General features: G+C 31.6%; 1 protein-coding gene across 1 annotated transcript; it reads right to left on the minus strand.

The window, feature by feature from the left end:
• Positions 1-1782: 1782 nt before the first annotated feature.
• LOC111707724 (mannosyl-oligosaccharide 1,2-alpha-mannosidase IA) lies at positions 1783-21281 on the minus strand. Its single transcript, XM_023480867.1, has 19 exons — positions 20833-21281; positions 20449-20503; positions 19083-19188; positions 18315-18388; positions 16996-17214; positions 16192-16281; positions 15430-15484; positions 14473-14556; positions 13851-13959; positions 13173-13188; positions 12764-12826; positions 12258-12341; positions 10353-10516; positions 9437-9481; positions 8674-8780; positions 6191-6243; positions 5022-5144; positions 4090-4158; positions 1783-3296 (listed from the first exon to the last, which is right to left on the minus strand). Exons 1-18 carry the CDS (start codon positions 21216-21218, stop codon positions 4105-4107), a joined length of 1887 nt encoding a protein of 628 aa, XP_023336635.1. The 5' UTR covers positions 21219-21281; the 3' UTR covers positions 1783-3296; positions 4090-4104.
• Between the last annotated feature and the right edge of the window lie 1851 nt (positions 21282-23132).

The raw sequence follows: 23132 nt of genomic DNA on the forward strand, positions 1-23132 counted from the left end.
AAAAAAACGAAAAATTTCGCAAATTTTAGAACAATAATTTCGGGGATTTTTTAAATTTTCAAAAATAGAATGCTGGTTACTCATATTATACTTTATTTTTTTATATTAAGAAAAGAAAATGTTATTCATCAATTATCTACTTTATCCCCTTTCCCCCAATTTGAATACCCCCTTTTCCTCACCAACCTAGACCTAGGCACAACCCCCCTTTAACTTCCTTTACTGCTAGTACTAAAGTAATAACCAGAAAACAATAGACAACATCATATCTCAATACTTAAGTGTATTTGATGTTGTTACAAAGCAAATAGTTTTTCTAGACACTTATCAAATCACTAATTTAGTGAAATGGGTCTGTTTCACATGCACACAATTGATGTGGTATAATGCTTATTGAACCTTTTAAAACATAACATATTGTTAAAAGTCGTCTTCCTATCTCTGTTTTTTTTCTGGTTATTACTGTACTAAACTTGTATAAAATTGTGTGAGCAAAGTTGAACTATTCGTGGATTAACCTTATATTTACATTAGTTTAATATTCACAGTTCAATTCAATTTCAAACCGCCAGAGGGGGAACAGACAGATAAACACAGACACACACACTAGCTCACATTCACACACATCTAGTGTTATTCAGGATAGTTTTAAGAAAAAATGCATAACTGTATTATTTTAAAGTTTGCTTTCCAACTTCCAAACTTTCCAACATATTTATCCTAAAAACATCAATTTTGAAATAACGATCCAAAATGATCGTTACAACACGTTTGTTCTTAAGTAAATCGCTTTAAATCGGAATTTTTTTGACATTTGCTACTCTTACAATTTACCAAATTTTAACTCTGAAAGAAATTATAGACAAGCATCATATTCACATACCATAATACCATATTTACACACACACAATCAAACACATTACACACAATTAACACGTACGTACCAAAGATTAGAAACAATCCAAACATTTGTATTGCAATATTTAACAATTAAAATTGTTCTAAATTAAGAAAATAAATAATAAGAAAAAAGAAAATAGCTCAAACATTTTAAATTACTAAGTTCATGCCACAGACTGCTGCAGGCTCTCACTGGAAATGCTAAGCAGGCTAGATCTGTACATGACAAATTATAGAATAGGACTAAAGGTTTCCACCGTAAGCAAATTATAACGGATTTTTGCGCGCATATTTGCTTGCGAATTCCGCAATCCTTTTCGCGGAACTCTGCAGATTTGCACGAAAATGAAGGCGCAAACCGTGCATCAAAAACTTGGTCATAAGACACCGTCTTTAGTTTACATAACCTGCCGCGGCATTTGTCACGGTCTCATGCTCAAGGCGACATCTTACGGTTTAAGAATGCTCTCTAGAGTTTCTTTGCCCCAAAATCTGAAATATACGGCAAGTACATTGTATATGTTCACCATATAATTACAATTAACTTTTTTTTTTCTTTATTTGTATTTTCACTCACTATTTCAAATTTGAAAATATGTCCATATCAAATTCTGATCTGACAAAATTGTTTATATTTACATTTTACGTTTTAGGAATAAATCACTCGAATAATATTTCCGCAAAGTTTGAAGAAATCCTAAAATTTCGTTCGAAATATCTAAATTAAATTTCAAAATTACAAATTTATATTAAAAAAATGTCAATTGGTTCGAAACACTTTCATAAAGTTCTAGTTCCATATGACGAGCGAAATGTTAAGAGTTCTTCCAATAGAGTGCGACACCTACATAATTGAAAAATAAATTTCTAACTTAAAATATATAAAAATTTAGAATTTATATAATATATATAAATAGCATAAATACATTGAGACGCACAATAACAAAGCCGGGACATTTTTTGAGCTTTAAAACGACAACAACATAAAGGTAGAGACGAATTTTTTTTTAAAACAAAAAAAAACATTTTTAAGCTAACAGTGAAGGTCGGGTGGGTGGGGGTAAGGATTTTAATTTTGTTCACTGCATGTTAGTTTGTTGTTTGATTGAAAACAGAAAAAAGTGATATTTTTATAATTACAGATTAAGAAGATGACATTAAAAAGTTTAAGGGGTTTGCACATAGATCTAATAATCTGTTTCCTAGGCTCGAATAAGGGGGTTGTTAAAGTTAAAAAACGACCCGACCCCCCACCTGTCCCAAAACCTAAAGCATTTATTTCTGTATTTCTACCCTTGAATGTGTTGAACATGAGTGCCATGTTTGTCCCCTTTACATTAATATATCACACACAAGTCAGAAAATAAAATTCGACTAAAGGGACCGTTCACGTAATTTCAAGTGATCCTTCCATATTAAACAATGGCATGTCAAGTTCACAACCTTTGCCTGTGCAGAAATGAGGAAGATATCGCTATTTTTCACCTTAAAAAGAGTTTATTTCCTTTCACGCCCTACCGAACTCCTGTATGCCGAGTCCATTATCGCCTGATCCAATCTGCAGGGTTCAGTCTTGAGTTTGTTGTCTATTCTGAACCAATAGAAATAGTATGGCGGTAACATCTATCTTTCTATCTACCTCATTATCAAATTATAGAAATGTGAATACTTTAATCGGCGCTGTCAGTAAATGGAAATATTTACTTCTACTGAAACTATAGGGACCGGTGTACATTTAAATATCCGAACTGGGCCAACCATTGCAGTCCTTCTTTGGACTGTACCGCCAAATAACAATAACTGAAGGGGCATAGGAGTTTGCTTTGCATCAACAAGTATGTCTTAACTTTTTTAAATCCAGACAGAGGCGAGTCGGGTTAAAGGTTGTACTGTTGTGAATCAGGAATGTAACTCATTAAACTAAGGATTACTTGAAAATAGTTCGACAGCTCCCTTAAGTAGAAAATAAAACTTCTATTAAGTATACATTTAAAATTTTGAATTCCAAATAGTTCAAACCTAGATTTAGGATCAAGTGCAAGAATTTATTCCGAATCAAAGATTCAACTTAGCTAAATGCAGAGCATCTGAATCATCTTTCCGTAACAACGCATTAGATAAATCCTACTAAATCAAGGTCATTTGAATCATTTTATCAAAAGCATGAGGTAAATCAAAGATCAGCTGATATCAATTGTATCCTCATTTTGTCAAATTAAACATAATCCAGATTCTAGGTTCTCACGCATAATTAATTATCTTTCAGTTCTGTATAAAACTAATTTAGCAGTCTAAACTTGTTTTTGTTGGCCAGACTTGTTTTTGTAGTCTAAATCTCGTGTCTGCGAAGTGTACTGCAGAGTTGAACTAGATCTTGTGTTTACAGGATTCAATTCCTAGAAAGCAAACAAATATTGTAAATAACTTTATTTTAAAATCATTATTGTGTATTTAAAAAAATGCATTGAGATAAAAAATTAGAATTGGGTTCTCCATTACTACAAAAAACAAGAACTTCCTCTAATTTCTAAATTTGCTATCCCTACTTGGTTTTCAATATCTAAGGAACCAGTCACAAGACCTCAAACTTTCTACCATGTCTTCATAAATATTTAATCTGTGATTCTAAAGCGTTGCTTTATCTATACACTATACCAAGGGTGTAATGCAAGGAAAGTTAATTGCGGTCGTGTATACTCTACGTACATATTGAAACCAGTTCTCTCTGTGCGGAATTTGTAAACAAGAATAGAGGCATCAGTGGTCGTTTAGTATCCGAGGAGGTTAAAAGCATTATATTTAATAATTTTGATAATTCACATAATAGTTTCTTACAAACAGAATATTTCATTGATTTTTTTATGTGAAAAATGGATCCAATGTTAGGCGGTAACATCCGTCTTGTGTTTACATTACCGCCCAGAGACAGTACACTGCAGTACAACAGATGCATACACTTCTGAAATAACTTTCTTTGCATTACATCTTAGCACTATACTAGCTGAAGGGCCCGGCTTTGCCCCGTGAAAAAAAGATGTAAAAAATATTTTTTTTAGCCTTTAACAACCCCCCCGGCTACCCATGAGTGTCCACAAAATTTCAGCCCAATCGGTCCAACCGTTTGGTCGGCAACAGGCAACATATATATATATATATATACGAATGTCTTGTTTTATTATATAGATTTACCTGAAGAATTACAAATTAAAGATGAGATCTGTAGAATGAATTCACACCACGGACCGGTAAAGGATGAGCCTGAAAAAGAGAAAATCAAATCAAATAAAATCTTTATTACATGAAGATTTATAGTTTAGACAATATAAAAATCACAAAAAAAATAAAAATCCTCATGAGTGAAAATTAATCTGGTGGGCCAGGTTTTCAATGGGCATTGGTCAATATAAACAACATAACTTCTTTCTTTTATTAAGCACTGAAGTGACCGTCAAAGCCCATTTTTTTTATAATTGTCTAAAATTTCGTTAAATGACGATTCCTCGTTTCGAAACCTATAATTAGAGACACACTGCATTATTTCTATACTATGCAGAAGTAGAGATGGGTACATTAGACTTTTTCATTTCGTTTGTTCATCGTTCGTGAACGACCTATTTCGTAAGATTATTTTTCAATCGTTCCAAAATATTGATTTTGTTCGGTCTCAAATTGGTCGTTGATATTTCATCTATTTCGTTCGTTTTCTCACTGAACAATCGTTAAGTAAAATCTTTCATTCAATAAAATCATTCGTTCAGTAAAAACTATCAAATTAAAAAGATTTTTAAAAATTGTTTGTTCAATAGTTTTTTTCAAGTTTTTTTCAACTCTTTTAAAAAATCGTTCGTTCAGTAAAAAAGCAAAGTTTTTTTTTCAAGTTCGTTCAAACGATTTCAAATCGTTGGTTTTAAAAAAGATCATTTTTTCTTTTCTCTGAGTTTCACGATACATTTCGTTTGTCCACTGTTCGTTTTATTTCTGAAAACAATTTTCACGAAAAATTTCATTCGTTAAAAAAACGATGCCCATCTCTATAGAAGGCAAATGTTTTATTTTGGTGACCAATCAAAGCTTTAAAATGTACTGTTGAGAATCTTAAAAGCCTAGTTAATTTTATTTACCTCTGTATTGAAGACCCACTGGTCTAAATCTATAAGAGAATCGTCACTGAAAAGTAGATAAAGATATTTCAAGGTTTCCGCCAAAAAGAAGGATTGCTGAACATCGTCCTGCTGACCTCCAACCTTAAAGATAAAGATATTTCAAGTATTTTGTCAAATAGAAGAATTGCTGATCATGTATAGAATTAGTTAAACCACTTCTCTTTAACATGAACTGATCCACAAGAAAAATTCAATTACGTCCTGCTATACAACAATATATAATAATAATAATAAATATAGACATGTAGTTAATCTATGTCAACTTAGTTGAACCACTTCTTGAATCGTTCCACAAGAATAAATTGGTTTAATTACCTCTTCGTAGTTTAAATCTTTATTCGTTAAATCTAGACCTGTTGAATGTTAATGAAACCCTGCCATTTTAGTCGCAAAATCGAGCTAACGAAAGTATTTCAAAATAACAAACTTTTTGTTCGAAAAAGTGAAAAGATTGTCAAGGATAAAAAAATTTGTAACAAAGTTCTAATATTATATTCACAATTTTTACGTTAGTACAAAAATGTATACGTTTCTTTTTTAAAAATGGCAACGATATCTTAAATAAATTTTCAATGATGGAAAAGAGTTGCAAAATTAATTTATAATGGTTCTCTTGAAACATTTATCTCGTTATCTCTTTGAATTCTACAAATATGATGGGATCAAAAAGTTTACGTAAAACGTTTTTCTAGAAAATGTATGTGAATATTACTGTCCTGTCAAACAAGGAGAAATGAAAACGATGACTAAAAATGTTGAATATAATTTGTTCTTGACGTCTAAAATATTTCAACATTTGAATAATTTTTATCCCAAGTAAAGGAGGAAAATAAAATCAATTAGATTAGTTTTTCCTAAAATGTATAAACATGCAAGGTGTTTCTCTATAACTGATATTTTTGATTTGCTAACATTTTATTGAAAAATGCGCAAAAACAGGTTAAAAAATCCGGTAAATTAACTAGCTTGAAAGGAGATTTCATATTTTGGTTGATAAAAATGGCTCCACTCAGAATTGATAGGTCCAATAGCCCTTATACTGAAGAGAAGAAAATATGCATTATCCTGGAATATGGAAAACTTCGAAATGAGCTTCAGGTTCAAATTAAAAAATGACATTATCCTACCTGATAAACATTTTTTATCCCTGAATATCCTGCATCTGTTCGGCAACTATTTTCTAAACAAAAACAAACATTTAATTCGCTTTTTTATAATAATTTCGGCTGTTATGGCGATCTCAAAAAATCTACATTGAAAACTTAAAAGTTTTATTCTCCACAAGTTTGAATCTGTACCTTTAAAGAAACCGAATAGTTTGTGAATGAAAAATTTGAAAAATCGTTCAGGCTTAAATCTTCTGTTAGACTCAACAAAATATCTAACTTTTAGACTTTTAACCGTTATCTAACCTACAGCCAAAAAAAACTAAACAAAAAGAAAGATAAACCTAAGCATAAATTATCTTAATAGATAGTTAGATATCTGGATTGGATATAATGTAGCATAGATTGAAAGTATACTACAGAAACCTATGGTCAATAAATACCGAATTATTTGAGCGGTATCTTTGATCACACTTTAATTAAGTTGACCGCTTTAGTTTCAATACAGGCTTACACACGATTAATTAAAAAAGGTGGGGGGGTAATCTCTCCCCCTCCTCCAACCCCAACCCAGCTCAACGTGTAAAATGGACAGTAGCGTATAGACATCAAAGGTGGCTGAACCATAGAATCATGAGACTATTTCTGTTTATTCTTCTGGCAAATGTAAATATAACTTTATAAAAAAAAATATTAATATCAGTTAAAAGGAAAAATCACAAAGATATACTTTTGAAAGATAAAGCATAATTTTGATATTTTAGATATTTTCCGGCCTTTAATGAAATGTTTTCGATAAAATTAAGTATTGAAATCAAACACGTTTCAAAAGTTTCTCTCTCAAAATTTAATTTTTGATGCATAGTTTATTTAAATGACTAGACATCGCAACTTTTGTATTTATTAATATCATCAGAGAGCCATTATTTATGGTTTTAAGCATAAATTAAATCCAATTTTGATTGTCACTTAAAGTCGCCGATTTCTGCATTGAATATAATCTAGTAATTTTTTTATAATATAAACTATTTCAGATGCTGATAGGACTAGTGACCCTGCAATTATACACACCAGGGTTTGAGCCGTCTCAAATCAGATCATTTGGAGCCTTTAAAGTTACCCATCATAAATTTCATAATTTTTTCCGATATAGACCGAAATTCGGAGCCGGGGGATTCCGGAAAAACGGCGCCAGCCAATAGAGAAAAAATCACGATTTCTTTCTTGGACTACACCTTTGACATTGATGCTGACAGTGCTGCTACCAATCAAAAAATGATCGATAAGGGTGTGAAATTTTTCTGAAACAATTTAACAGAAGTAAAAAAGTATTTTACTAAGAATACTAAGACATGTTTTTAAATGAAATTTTTCACAAATATCACAAATTGCTGTCTCAATTGGGGTTTAATGATAAAAATGTGAGAAAAAATCTCTAGTGTAAGTCAAAATGAAAGTTTTGAAAAACTTATTAAATTGGGTATATTTTCCGAATTCAAACCAATTTACAGTTATGATAAAAAACGATTTTTGACAATAACTTGCACAATATTCAATATTTTTCAATTCTGTAAACTGTTTTGAACTCTGGTTCAATGGATATCCATATTAATACGAGTTTAAAATATTTCATTTTCATCAAGATCACTCAATATTTCCACAAATTTGATCATTAAACCCCATTTGAGGAACCCACTTTTTATTTTTGTGAAAACTGTATTTTACAAACATGCCTTACAATTCTCACCCCTATTGATCTTGGACCAAGATTATTTACTGTTGAAGAAAACCATAACAATTCGTTCGTAATTTCGAGTAACGTAGAATTTTATGAGAGAACATCATGTTCGAATTCGACACAGAAAGTTAGGAATATTCCTTACTGTGTATAATATCATATTGCTGTTCGTAAATCGAAATTACGAAGATAATAATAAGGATTGTTCCAGCAGTTGCAGATTAGATGGTTGGGAACATATTTCTCAAAGAAATTTGTCATTAAATCAATGCTAAAATCTGCAGAAAATGTTTGCGAATAATGAGAACTAGAATACAGAGAAAATAGAAACTAATAATTGAACAAAATTACTTATTTTCGATGATAAGATTAATTTTTATTTTCTTAACCGGTTCCGAAACAACTAATTAGTTTACTGAAAAGGTTTGTTAACATTTTTGTCGTCGTTATTTTATAATTAAAAAACTAATTCTGAAAACGTATCCACCCCCAAAGTAGGAGTTTTGAACGTCGAATTTGCGCTCAAACTCAGGATTGACAGATCTTTTTAAAGTTTTATATGTCTCAAATGAGTCCGAAAGAAGTTTTCCACAACACTGCATACTCAGTTCAACTACCTTACAAAGCCGGTCACTCCCTTTAACAGTTGCATGGAAGCATTAATGCAAGAATTTCGTTAAGTCGTCTCATTCTTTGTTGGTAACCGTATATGTTTTCCCAATAGTTGAACAGTCCCTTTAAGGCTTGCCTGGTCAGGCTGGCTTACCTATAGCTTGCACTGCCTCCCAGCCCCAATCCCTGTATTTCTGGTTTTTGGTTAGTCTCCACATCAAGAAATAGGATTCAAAGGTTTCAGGTCGCAAGATGTAGTACCTTAACAACATACAGGTCTATATACAATAAATATACTTTTAATGTGCAACGAAAAAAAGAAAGAAAACTTTTTAAAAATTTAAAAATTAATTTTTTTTTAAATCGAAAAATTTCCCTTAAAATCTAGAAACAAAGAGAATGTTAAAAGTCAGAGAAAAAAGGAACAGTCTATCATAAAGTTTATCATCCAAAATAACCTGCAATCTGCATTCTCCTATAATACCATTAGATAGGGTCAATAAAGAAGTAACATAAATCCCCTTTCCCCGCTTCAAAATCATTTCCACAGCTTGAGGTAGAAGATATTTAGTGGCTTTTATAGCGGCTTTGAGGCCGGGGGACATAATTGAATTCTTTGGTTTAAAAAAGACGGAAATAATTACCCTTTAACCCTATTCCTGCTGGGGGGGGTCAAGTTGACCCCCCCCCCTGTAGTTTTTTTTACATAGCTCAAAAAGTATTGGTCTGAGGCTACCCCCAAGCATATCCTGGTTTTCAAGTACCCCAGTAGAGATAGGGTTAACGTTTAATCGCAAGATTCGCGAAGAAAGAAAAATTGGCAAGTTTATTCTTTTTCTGATATTTTTTTTATCCGACAAAATCATATCCTTTTTTTTGGGGAGGGGGGGATACAGATTAATAAAGCAGTTCAATACCTCTCGTTTTGTTTCAATGCTCTTGCCTCGATGCCATCTGAAAACCTAAAAATAACAAATATATTTTGATAATTTGGAAATTATTCCTTATCAGCCTTCTTCTCAGATTTGGTTCAATTCGGTTTGTCAATTTCTACAGAAAACATAATCAGAGGCAGAATTTAAAGAATTTGAGCCGCGGCTTAAATTTCAGACGCGGCTCGAATATGGTTGGTTCCACTTAAACTTGTAATCAATGTTTCCAGATTTAAGCCAGCGCTCAATTGAAACCGTTTTTTGCGGATTTGAGTTGCGGCTCAAATTCATTAAATTCGGACTCAGGGTTCCAACAGTTTCCAATTTATTGGGTAAGCTGTAAAGTAAAATTTGACAATTCAAATGTTTCGCTTTTTATTTATTATTTAGACAAATAATTAATAACATTTGTTCATCAAAATGGCATGTGTTTGTTCATCAAAATGGACAGAATTTTATTAAGAAGTTATGGTTGATTTTCCAGGCATATTAGAACATTTTTACCTATAATTTTTTCTAAATGGGACCATGGCCAAATATAACAATTTTTTGTTGTTTTCTTATATCTTTTAACAATAACATGTCGCCAGGAATTTTGAAGTGAACTATTTTTTAAAATTGAAAATTGAAATTTTTAGAGATTGTTCAGTTGCATCATTGTGTATTCATATACTATTTTTATGAACTATGATGTAAGACATGTATTGTGTATTAATGAATAATCCAAAGCGATATTTTCCATAGCGATATTTTATAAGTCAAAGAATGAAATTTTTCTTCGGTATTCGGGTTCTTAAAAAATAATTTCAATAAGAATAAGAATAAGGGGCGTATTCTGGAATTTGTCGAGTGGGCGGGGGGNGAAAAAAAAAGCCTCTGATAAGAATGAAGGCTCACTCACCTGAAAGCTTCTGGTCCAAGTTTGGTATCCGACCTATCGTAAGATTCATGGCAGGTGTTAGTTATCCCTTCAGCAATCTCCATCCAGCGTTTAGAATTATCATCCTTCTCCTCCTTCGCAGCCAGACCGTACATACCTCCGATAAAACAGGCCAGGTGATCCATCTAGTCCGGCGCATAATCCATCTGCTTTATGTTTCCTTAGGATCCTTTTAATTTGGACCCGGATCCGGCATTTAAAAATGGCTCCAGCTCATAAGTATTTGGTATATATTCAAACATTTCTTTCCGAAACCCGATTCATCATTATCAATGACCATTGAGAGAAAATTTTACCAATCTCCCATAAGTCAACTAAATTTTGAATATAAAAAAGAACCCGTAACAAGTAAGACCTTTTGTCTGTAAATATTAATAGCAGCCGGTTCTATTTTAGAATGTAGACTCATATAATTGCCTAGGAGCTGGATATGAAGTCAGACTGTCGATCTCTTTCCGGAGTCTTGGAACCTCTGGAAAGTGATCTCCGTCGGCGCCGATTTTTTATCTCCGGCCTCGTTGGACATAAATAGCCCAATTATTTAATACATACTCTCAATGACCCCTAGATTACACTAAAAAAAAAACAAAGAAAAAAATTCCTTAAGTTTTTGATGTCAAAACAGGGTGTCAAAAACTACGTTTTGTTTTTTTTTTTAAATGCAAAAAGTTACAAGTCTGATCAAAAATATAGGAGCCAAAGAAAAGAGAAAATATTAACATAATTATTATCGAATAAAAATTCAAAAAAAATTCAAAAAAATTATTTTTTTGAGGGGGCTACGGTTTTTTTACAAATCACATTTTTTTGCCATTTTCCTCCCTAATATAGATAGTGGCCGGTTCTAATTTGAAAATTATTGTCATATTAATGTCTAGGAGCAGGATATAAAGTCCGAATGTCGATATCTCTTTCTGGAGTCTTGGAACCTCTGAAAGGTGACCTCCGTCGGCTCAGATTTTTTATCTCCGGCCTCGTTGGACATAAATAGTCCAATTTTTTAATATATACTCCAAATGCCCCCCATTTTACACTAACAAAACAAAGAAAAAAGTTCCTCAAGTTTTTGATGTCAAAACAGGGTATCAAAAATAGATTGCATTTTAAAATTTTTTTTTAAATGCAAAAAGTGACAAGTTCGATCAAAAATATAGGAGTAAAATACCAGAAAATATTGTTTAAATTATTATCTGACATATTGATGAAAAAAAATTAAAAAAATTATTTTTTGGAGGGCTCCGGGCCACGGGGTGTTTAGTTTTTTTTTGACAAATCACTTTTTTGCATTTTCCTCCATTATAAAGACGGTTTCTGGTTCTAATTTAAAAATTAATGTTATATTTTTGCCTTAGAGCAGGATATGAAGTCAGATTGTCGATATCTCTTTTCGGAGACTTGAAACCTCTGTAAAATGTCCTTTGTCGGCTCCGATTTTTATAAATTTCAAAAAAATAATTTTTCGTGGGCTACTGGGTGTTAATATTCTTTTTCTTGGACAAATTAAATTTTTTCATGTGTTAGATATAATAGTATAAATAATATTCTCTTTTTTACTCCGATTTTTTTATCAGAACTTACCACTTTTTGCATTTAAAAAAACATCAAAAAAACGCAATGTTTGATACCCTGTTTTGACTTTAAAAACGTGAGGATTTTTTAGTGTATTCTGGGGGTCATTGAGAGTAAATATAAAAAAGTTGGGCAATTTTTATCCAACGAGGCCGGAGATAAAAAATCATAAAGAAGGAAAACAACTTGCCTTTTGATGTTTAATTTTCAATTTCCCTCAAGTTCATATTTTCTAAATTAATAAACCATTGTTAAAGATTGATATGCAGGAGCAAACCACATAGATGAATTATATTCCTTGTGTTCCATGCGACCATATTTCATCTCAGCAAAATAGGTTAAACCATGAGCTGAAGTTTGTAACAATATCTCCTCTATATCCTGCAGTACGAATATATTTCTAAAAATTGACAAACATACAATATTAGAAAAATTTGAGTGATGAGGTATATGAGCGAAGTACTGAGTTACCCGCAAAGAATGCGAATACAAGAGACGACTGCACGGAATATAAAATTAATTCAAGGCTCCAACTATTTTCAAATTCTTTATTTTTTTCCAAATGACCCTTTGAAAAGTGTTTTAAAGGCATAAGACCAATTTATCCATTACATTCTTATAACTTTGGATTTTCCGTTTGCCGTGGAATTCTCATTTGTGTTTAATCCTGTAAAGTGTATAAAATATTAAACGTTCAAAATTAAACCATAATCAAAGTGCAATTCGTTCAGGCAAAACACCCCCAGTCAGCTCATATCTATTTTAAATATTAAGAGGCTATTCACAAAATTGAAAATATATTCCTTTGCAGCTTCATCAAACATCGTCTTTGCTTGAGAATCTCGCTTCCCAGACCTCAACCATTCCTAGAAATTCAAGTTAATTTTAATTCATTTTATTCTTATTTTTCTTACAAAAGTACACTAAAAATATAAATGGAACAATGAAAAGAATGGTGTTAGGACATTTCACAGAAAGACACTTCAAAAATGACATTTCCTAGAGCACAAAATCCAGTATACATTTAGCTTTCAGAGAAGTAACAACTGGGTCTTGATGGGCGCTTCTAACAGTATTCAGAGAGGAAATGAGAGAGAGGAAATGGCAAAATGAAGAAATTTTAGCCAGGGGTATAAATAAGTTTAGCAGGTCTAGGATATATATATATAGTAAGGATACAGTTTAGCAAGCCTAGGATTATATATTGTTAGAATACAGTTTAGCAGGTCTAGGATACATATAGTTAGGATACAGTTAAGCAGGTCTAGGATATATATATATAGCAAAGATACAGTTTAGCAAGCCTAGGATTATAAATTGTTAAGAGTACAGTTTAGCAGGTCTAGGATACAAATAGTAGTTAAGATACAGTTTAGCAGGCCTAGGATACAAATAGTTATAGCAGGTCTAGGATTCATAACATATAGTTTGAATACAGTGTACACTGTTTATGATATTTTATAAAAGGACCAACGAAGTAATTTAAAGTGACCTTCATATAAAGAGTTGCATGCACGATTCACAACAATATCCTAATACATCTAGCATGAGCACTAATAAGAAAGATGTCGTCGTTTTATGGAAAAGTGCAACATTATGACAATTTCTTCTTTGTCTCTGCTGCATGAATACAATGAATACATTTTTTAATCTTCCTCATAATCATAAGCAATCTAAATTTCAAATTATGTTTAAAAATCTTGTAAAAAAAATGCTATTTGGCTGGCAGGCGGCCTCCATTTTTTATACCTAATACAAAAAAATCCTTTTTTCCTCAATTCCGAGAAAATAAACATTACTTCAACTCGGGAACAAAAATTAATTTTTAAGGTGGGTTGAGGTTTAATAATTTTCCAATAAAAATACACCCATGTAAACCCGAATGCATACCTTTCAGTTTTGCTGATGAAATCTCTAATCTTCTCAACCTTCTCCTTGTACACGGGGTTCCCGGTGATATCAGACAAGTAGCTGAACTCCATGTGAAGGGTTCCAAACTCTAAAATTATAAGTTGATTAATTCATAAATCAATGAATCAAAAATTTACTTCAACTGGCTAAAGTCCGCAAGTCACTTTTATCGAGAAACCAGAATGGAAAATTTTCAATTTCAAGCCAGACAAATAATAATATATCATTAATTTTTCATCCGAAAAAAGGTTTTAAATGTACTGTTGTGCATTAAATAATAAACATGCAACACATTTTCAAATTATGTGTTTCAATTTTGAGACCATTAACCGTTTTATGTAACCAGGGAATGAAAAGCTTCTTATTTATTCCAAAACAATCAAGTTCTTTTTCTCACCAGATGTTAAGTAATAAGTATGTTTGTGTGGAGCGAAATATTTTTGAAACGATTCTCTGAATCACGGGAAAACAAAAATTTAGCGTAGAAACTATCAAAAAAATCAATAAGAAAAACTTGTCTTGTGCCGTCAAATTCATTATTCCCCCCCTAGGGGGTTTGTAATTCTTAAAAATAAACCCAGAAAAAATATACATTATGTACCTGAAAGGATACTGGAACCTCCACTGGCCCAACCAAAGTTCTTGGAGGATCCTGACTGCATATTGACTAGAGCATAGGGAATGCCTAACAAATAAATCAGAGGTCAAAACTTGGGTATATTCTGTTCAGAACGTGCTCAGAACCCGAATTGTCCTGAGTCTGATCTAGTGTTTGGCCGCTAGATGTCACCCGAAGTATAGGTGTCAGCTAATTTGCTATGCTTTCAACTTGATTTCGCCGATAGGGGTCTTGTTTCACCGTACAAAGGACGGCCACATTCAGAGACGTCATATGTTTGCAAAAAGAATGGATGAAAGGGTCCCAACTCGGTCGATTCCAATTCCCGCTGGGGGGTTTAATTTGCGTCGTCACACACAGCAATGCCCTTTGTTGCATAATTACCCAACTTTCTTTTAAAAGACTTCTCATATATTCTCGGAATTTTTATATTTAAAATTTTTCCTGTAGATATCGAGGTCAGCAGATGGCTTAGAATAAAAAAAACTGATTTTGTTTTTCACAGAATATTCAACAAACAATTTTATAACAACAGTTAATTGTGAAACCAAGCCGACCAGTAAATTGAAAAATCTAAACGTTTTTGAAGGTGTTATTGTATTTAAATTGTTCACTGCAGTGTCCACTGTACAGTATACTTACAATACAAATTAAGGAGTACAGTACACAATGTACAGTGCACGGGTGTACAAATCAAGTGTACAGTGAACAAACACACTACATTCGGATTCGGATCCTTGATTCGTTACAAAAAAATTATAAATGTTTGTTCGTACTTGTTTAGTACATTTTAGTACATTTAAGTACATTTAGTACATTTTAGTACATTTAAGTACATTTTAGTACATTTTAGTACATTTAAGTACATTTAGTACATTTTAGTTTATGCTTTCTGTCTTTGATTGTTTGTTATTTTTGAACCTAAGCACTGATATATACCTGTAGGGGTATTGAAGGCGGGAAGCAGTTTATCAACAATATGTGCAGCTTTATCCTATAATTCCATACAAATAATATAACCATTTTTTCTTCATTTATTAAATGATTATTAAAACATTTGTTTGACTGATGATTATTAATCCGATTGGTCGGCTAATTATTTTATAAATTTACAGGACGATCATTTGATTGATTGATTGATTTATCTGATTATTAAATTACTTGATTGGTCGTTTATATGAATAATCCATTGATTGATAAATTATTTGTTTAAATTTTTATTGATTGGTTTATTGATTCAGTGACAGATTGAGTATTTAAGATTATGATTAATTGATTAATGAATACTTTAAGTAATTGGTTGGTTGATTGATTAACTGATTGAGTAATGAGTATTTAAGTTAGTTAATTTATAGAAGAATGATTTTTATTAATTTATTGAAGATGGACAGATCGTAAATTTAAGGTAGTTAATTGCTTGAATGTCGATGATTAGTTCAATGTTGACTTATTGATTAGTTAATTGAAGATTGAATTAAATACTGGTTAAATTATAAAAGTGATTAATTCATTGAATATAGATGGAATATTTTAGTTGGTCAATTAACAGAATATTTGATTGATACATTTATTGTATTTTTGATTGATTAATTGAATATTGATTAAATATTTAGATTGGATAATTGATTGAATTTATGGCTGATTTATTGAATATTTGATTGATCGATTGTGTAATTCATTGATTGATATATCTGTTTGTTCCTTGAATAGCGTATCCCCCGTAAAAGAGTATGCTGTGAGAAGACCACCAACATATCTGATATTTGTCTCAAATACACTTACATCTCCACTCTACAATAGAATAAAATAGAATAGAATACAATACAATAGAATAGATAATATCTGATATTCGTCTCAAATACACTTACATCTCCACTCTACAATAGAATAGAATAGAATAGAATAGAATAGAATACAATAGATCTGATATTCGTCTCAAATACACTTACATCTCCACTCTACAATAGAATAAAATAGAATAGAATAGAATTCAATGGAATACAATAGAATAGATCTAATATTCGTCTCAAACATACTTACATCTCTCTCTACTTTAGAATAAAGTAGAATAGAGCAGAACAGAAGAAAATTGTATAGAAGAAAATAGAATAGAAGAAAATAGAAAAGAAGAAAATGAAAAGAAGAAAATAGATAAAAATAAAATAGAATAGAAGAAAATAGATAAGGATAAAATAAAATAGAATAAAATAGATTAGAATAGAATAAAACAGAATAATATTATTTCAAACCATTAAAAAAGGATTTTCTTGAAATATAAACAGTTTGATTCGCTGAAATAAAAATAAATGACTAAAAAATCTGAACAAAAATAACAACTTTGTATAGAACTTATTGAAAGTTTTTAAAAATTAACCCTGAATTCAATAATACAAAAAAACTAGAAAACACGTTGTACTGGCATTCCTAACCATACTTTATTGATATTATCAGTAACAATGAACCTACAGTAAAAGTATCATATCCTAAGGAAAATTTGAAACTTACCATTTTACTCATATCCAGGTTTTCTTTGACCCAATTCCGTCCTCGCTCAAACTCCTCCTCCATCCCCATGATGTAGAGGGTATCCAGGGCGTCCACGATGGTGGCCCCCATACTGCTGGAGCCGAATATTGAGGCCGTGTGACCTCGTTTACTAACCGGCCTCAGCTCGTTTTTACCCCAGGCAAACTCGACATAGTTGGTCCAGGCATGCTCCATCATCTAAAACAATATCAATATTAGTTTGCAGCAAGTGGAAATCTTCGAAAAAGTAATAGTAAAATCCTGAAACAGGCATGGTTTCCAGGGATATTGTTGATCTTAAACGCTAAATTTCGATATTCAATGTGGTCAGATCCCTCAATTAAAATTTTGTTTTTGCAGAGTAAGACCTTCACGGGACATTAAAGAGGAATTATATGTAAATAAAGAACTGCAGGAGATGGAGATAATTGCTTTATTCCGGAACCGTTTTCTGACAGGGGTCCAAATATTTCCATTTCTGATCCCAAATGGGATCGGGGTTGAAAGTACCTTTAGGGGCATGAAAGTAAACTTTATGTCATTGTGAACTTAGACAAGTTTTTATGTACAAGTACTACACTTCAGAAATGTGTAGTGTGTACTGCATTTGGGGTGTTAAAAGATGTAAATATTAGTATTTAATATAAGAGATAAATTATGATTTACAGAAAAATAAACACTCTCTTGCAGTAAACATTCTGCAGTATGGAATTTTTTCTACAACTTGACATTATACTTCAAATTGTTTTAAAAAACAACATGGTTTATTTCTGCCCCTAATATCAATCAATCAACATTTGGTATTGATCAGATGGAATTATATGGACCCCTGTAATTTCAGGCCATTTTATCCTACTCAACTCGAAATTACATTAAACCCCGTATTAGATTCTTAATTATTGTAAATAAAAGTGAATATATTCTGAATATTCATTAATATTGAAAAAAAATATTATTCAAATGCAAACAAAAGGAAGATTCAGAATAAAAATTCTCTTATCTTGCCTTTTATGTAAATAGTGGTAATATTTTAGTGCTAGGGGGACATTTAAGATTTGAAATGAATATATAATATGTAAAATGCATTTTATATTAAAAAGTTCTCCCAAAATACATGAACAATTTCCAAAGAAAATAATTCGTCCTTAGCAAAAATTAATTCTAAATAAAACTGTTTTAGAAAAGGACGATTTTTCATATTTGTATTGAAAATACTTGGAAAAATATAAGAATTAAATTATGTTTTGTGATAATATGCGGATCTAAGGAGCAAGAAATTTAATGGTTATACACGATACCTTTTTCACAAAATCCCTTCGCTCCCTGGCAACTGAATCTGAATCTACTCCACCTTGAATCTTCGGGGACTTATCTAAACAAAAATATTTTTTATTGAACTTTTCAATGGCACTTGCTTTTTCCAATTTGAAACAAGCTTTAATTTTATGTTTTCATTGGTGTTCTAAAAAAATGTAATGTTTGTTGGAAAAAATTGTAATTTTTCGCGTTACCATTAGATCATGCGAGACCAACAAAAAAAATTGGACTCGATTGGTTCAAACGTTTCGAAATATATTGGATACAACACAAAACTTTTGAATGTCAGGTGTATATTTGATATCGATATGGATGATTAGTTCTTAGAATAAATAGTTTTGAATAATTTACAGAATGTTTGATTAAAAATTAATGAGAATCGGGAACTAGACTAACAACAATTTGGAGGAATAATATTAACTATTATAACACTGTTATTTTGGTTCGCAGTGTTATTCAACTTTTTGGATAGAAATTTTCTGTCTCTTTGAATTTTATTTTCCCGAGCTTTAGAGAGGGACAAAATATAATCTAAAAAGGCGAGGTCCTTTTAGAAAATTTTAGTCTAAAAACTTTATAGAAAGATGATTACTTTATTGCACGTTCATTACGAAATTCACGATGAAGTGAGTAAGAATGATAAAGTACACAATAGTTTAATAACAACAATATATCATTCTTAATCTCCAAGTATTTAGAAAGAATTTATAAAAATACTTAAAACTTAGAGAATCGTGTTCTCAACTTACCAGAGGATACAGGTTCAAGGTCAGCTTTCGCGACCTCACCCTTTATTTCGGGTTTTGCGAAGTCGTTCTTTAACTCTATTCCCTTTTCGCTGCTCTTCTCGAGGACCTTTAACCCAAACTCATGTTTTTAAGTTCAAAATATTTATAAAAACTACATTAATACAATAACATGATTGGATTTTATCACTATGAGATATCATTACCTCCCTTATTAAACGCTTTCTTAACTGTTTTAAAAAGTTTGCACCCAATTATTTTTCGTTATGATTTAGCCTAACCGGGGAAATTAATGAATTCGGGGTTGCATTTTATCAAGGAGAAAAAAACTCGCTCATTAAAATCCATTATTTCATTTTTTCTCATAGCTTCAAAAACCATTCTTCAAAATGGTATGCCCTTAAGATTTAAACAATGAGGACAAGTATACATAAGATTTGACTTCATTGATACAAAGTAATATTTAAAAAGCCAGAAATAGCGGATTTGATTTCTAGAAAAACGAGTAAGGACATAACTAATTGGACCTAATTAAGTAAAGGTTAAAAAAGCAGGATGTAATCATGTAACAGATGTTTTTGATACAATAAATATAATTAAATCTGTCGCCTCAATCTGCAAATAGAAGCCCTCCCCCCCCCCCTTCCCTATCACCTACTAGGGCCACGCGCTGCAGCCACAAATGTATGTATGAAATTTAACTCAACCTTGGTCCAATGTCCATCATCCTTAAACTTTGTCTTTAGATAAATAAAAAAATTAAACCTCAAACAAACAAAGAGTCAGTAAAAAACGAAGCTTAAAATTAGTTCCGTATGTTTCTTAAAGGGACTGTAGGCGTATTTTCAAGTGAACCTTTCATAAATTAGCAAGTTAGGTACACAACAATACCTTTAGAAGCTTTGTATAACCAAGAATAACCAAGATATCCATGTTTTAATTAAAAATATGAAATAATTTTAAACTGTACAGAATTTATTTGCGGATTACTGCTACATAGGGCTTAAACATTGGAGGATCTTGCTCATTTTTGAATTAGTTTTCAGATTAAAGGGACTGTGATGTTATTTCAGGTTACTCTCTACTTTTAAAGTGGAAAGTCAAAATCACAACGGTATCAATCAAAACTTTGTGTGATCATGCTTGAGACATTTATCATATTCACTTAAAATTAGATTTTCATTTGAGATTTCTTATTATAAATCAGCGCAATTCTGCAAAGGAAACATTGGATTGGGAAAATTGTCAGAATTGAAAGCTCAACAAAATATATCTTCTAAATTATTAATCGATTAAGCTTAGAGGACCGTTGGGAATCCGAGCTGACGCATCCTGTCCCTTTATAAATATTAAACATGGAGTAGGTTTCCTTATTTCCAGGGTCCAGATTGGGTTTGGCTAAAACTTGCTTCTCCTGGTTTAGTCTGCAGCAGCAAAAATAATTTTTAAATGTATTCATAATTTTTTTTTCAAAAACATTTGGGTATAAAGAATCAACAGAGGCAAAAACCTTTCCAGTACAAGTTGACGTCCAAATTTAAATTCCCCTACTTCGAAAAAATCAATTTGCGACCTATAGCTTATCAGTATAATTAGAGTTTTGGTTCAGTCCTAATGAAATTTTTAGACCCCCCCCCCCTCCCCATCACGTTAATTTTGTTTGTGTTTAATTTCAGGGTTAGGTTAGGTCAATTTCTGGGCAAAGCGTAAATGTAAATAAAGTTTTTCAAAATGTAATTAAAATATTTTTTTCCTAATTCTTTCAATTTCTTCGTCCAATTCTATCTGAGCATGAAGATTTTCTAATTCTGCTAGTTTATGGGGGTCCGGCCGATCAATAACACCATGTTTTATGTTTGGATTACCGCCGATCAAACTATCCGCCGGCGGGGGCGGTAAAACAATCCCTTCCACCGCCTCTTGAACATTTTTCCTTATATCACTGACAATTTTAACTTTACCGCCGACACCATTTTTCTCTGGCAGGAACCATATTGCGCCAAAGCATAGAAAACTGAATATACAAAGGACAAGAACAACTAAATGTTTTTCACGATTTCTAGCAGATAGGCGGGCCCAGGGCGGGACTAGGAAGGTTAGAAGACGGCCCAAAGGACCCCTGGTTAATTTACTGGCCATCCATCCAACAAATTATATCGATGGTCTTGAATTTATTCACTTCTGAAACGTAAAAAACTAAATTAATGTTTAAACTTATAAAAATAGGGTCTGTCCTAGTGAACGATTTTTGGATTAAAAACACAAATTTCGACGTTTTTTCAATAATTAGAAGGTGACGTGTTTGAAAATGAAGAAGACAGAATTTCTCTTTCTGTCGTATCAGCTGTTGTTTATGATTGAGGGCATGAGACTAGTTCATGAATTTGGTCGGTTTACAGAAGCTAAGCGTTTACCAGTTCAACTTCATAAATAATAAAACAAAACAAATATAAAAAGTCCTCAAATTAAATATTGATGATTAAAATCAAAAAAATATTTTTTTAAGGAATAAATTTTTTTCTTTTGGGGGGGAGGGCTGGAGGCTATGATTTTTTCCGTATTGTGTTGTGTATATATCTTCAATTTATAAGGCTGCAATTTCAATCAGATTCATGAGATGCATATAGAGGATATAAAGCCATGAGTCTCACTCGTCTCACGTTACGTTTAACCAGGGAAGTTAAAATTGATAGATACGACAAATGGTTGTACCCAGGGAATGTTGTACCTATTTGGTAACATGAATAATAAATAATTAAATTGGCCTTGATTCGTAAGATCCGTTGATGGGAAAATGGTGTCTCTAGAAGTCGTCTTTGAAAATTTTAGTTTTTCAGAAAATAAGAAATTAAGCGAATTAAAGGTGGTAATTTTTCGACCTACGCAAATCCGCTTTACTCCACTTCCGACCTACGCCAAATCCGCTATACTGCATACATACACTTTTGAAGTGTTACTTCTAATTTTCAAAAAATCGAGAATTTACTGACATTGATTCTAATAAGAGAATCAAATTAAGCTCCAAACAAAGAAATTTTAAAACATTGTATTTACAAAAAAGTTGCATTTAATTTCTTACAAGCTAATTCTCTTGAAAAATCAAAAAATATAAAATTCGAACTGAAAAACGCATTTTTGTGCAGTTCAGGTTTCTTGAATGTATCACAATTATAAAAATTACTAGGTATGAAATTTTAAACTAAAAAATTATAAGTTTTAAGTATAAAGAAAAAATCGAAAATATATGTGAAAATACGTAAAATGAAAACTTATACATTTTGAAAAAGTATTTGGTTTGAATTTTACAAAAATAAACGTATTTTTTATCAAACTTATAAACTCTACAAAAATACGATTATTTAAGTGAAGAAAAAAACAAACAAAAAAATACGTAAAAGTAAAATAAAAACCTAAAAACTTTGAAAAAATACAAATGAAATTAATGAAATATATGTATTTTTAGGTTAATTGCATCAAACTTTCAAACTTAACAGAAAAAAATACAATCTTTAAGTAAAGTAAAAACCGAAAAAATACTTAAAAAAGGATTTCACATTCTCAAAAAATATCGAAACCGCAAATCTTAGAAATAGAAATGATTTTCAAATTCCTAGAGTAAAATTTGAGTCACGGAAGTTCGTAGTAAGATTTTGACTCCACTGGAGACCACCGGAGGGAATTCTTTTTCACTGGAGGGGTTTGAAAAAATGCTTTTAACAATTCAAAACTTTACGCAGGGTGATTTACATTCCACTGGAGGGAATCAGATATAGGTTTAAACATCTATAAAACTGATGCATCAAATTTCATGATCGTGTCAAATCACTTGGCCATTGGTTTGCTAACTCATATATACTTTCTGTAGGCATGATTGTTAACCATTAATTTTAAAACCTCTATAAAATGTCGTCTTCTACTGGAATCTCCTGTCGGAGACAGCCAAACCAAATTTTCAGCCCGCAAATTCCATTGTCCTCCTCCGACGGAGCTTAAAATATTTTCGTTGTTGTGAAATCATTAAAGTTAAGCAAAATATTTTCATAAGAAGCATAA

Source organism: Eurytemora carolleeae, unplaced genomic scaffold (genome assembly GCF_000591075.1).
Source record: "Eurytemora carolleeae unplaced genomic scaffold, Eaff_2.0 scaffold831, whole genome shotgun sequence".
Lineage (NCBI taxonomy): Eukaryota > Metazoa > Arthropoda > Copepoda > Calanoida > Temoridae > Eurytemora > Eurytemora carolleeae.

Coding starts and splice junctions, on each gene's coding strand:
- LOC111707724 (XM_023480867.1), bottom strand. CDS start 21,218: ATGGCCAGTAAATTAACCAGGGGTCCTTTGGGCCGTCTTCTAACCTTC. Junction 19,189..20,448: donor ATCTGGACCCTGGAAATAAG/GAAACCTACTCC, acceptor TTTGGGTTAAAG/GTCCTCGAGAAGAGCAGCGA. Junction 5,145..6,190: donor GGATAAAAAATGTTTATCAG/GTAGGATAATGT, acceptor TTTATCTTTAAG/GTTGGAGGTCAGCAGGACGA.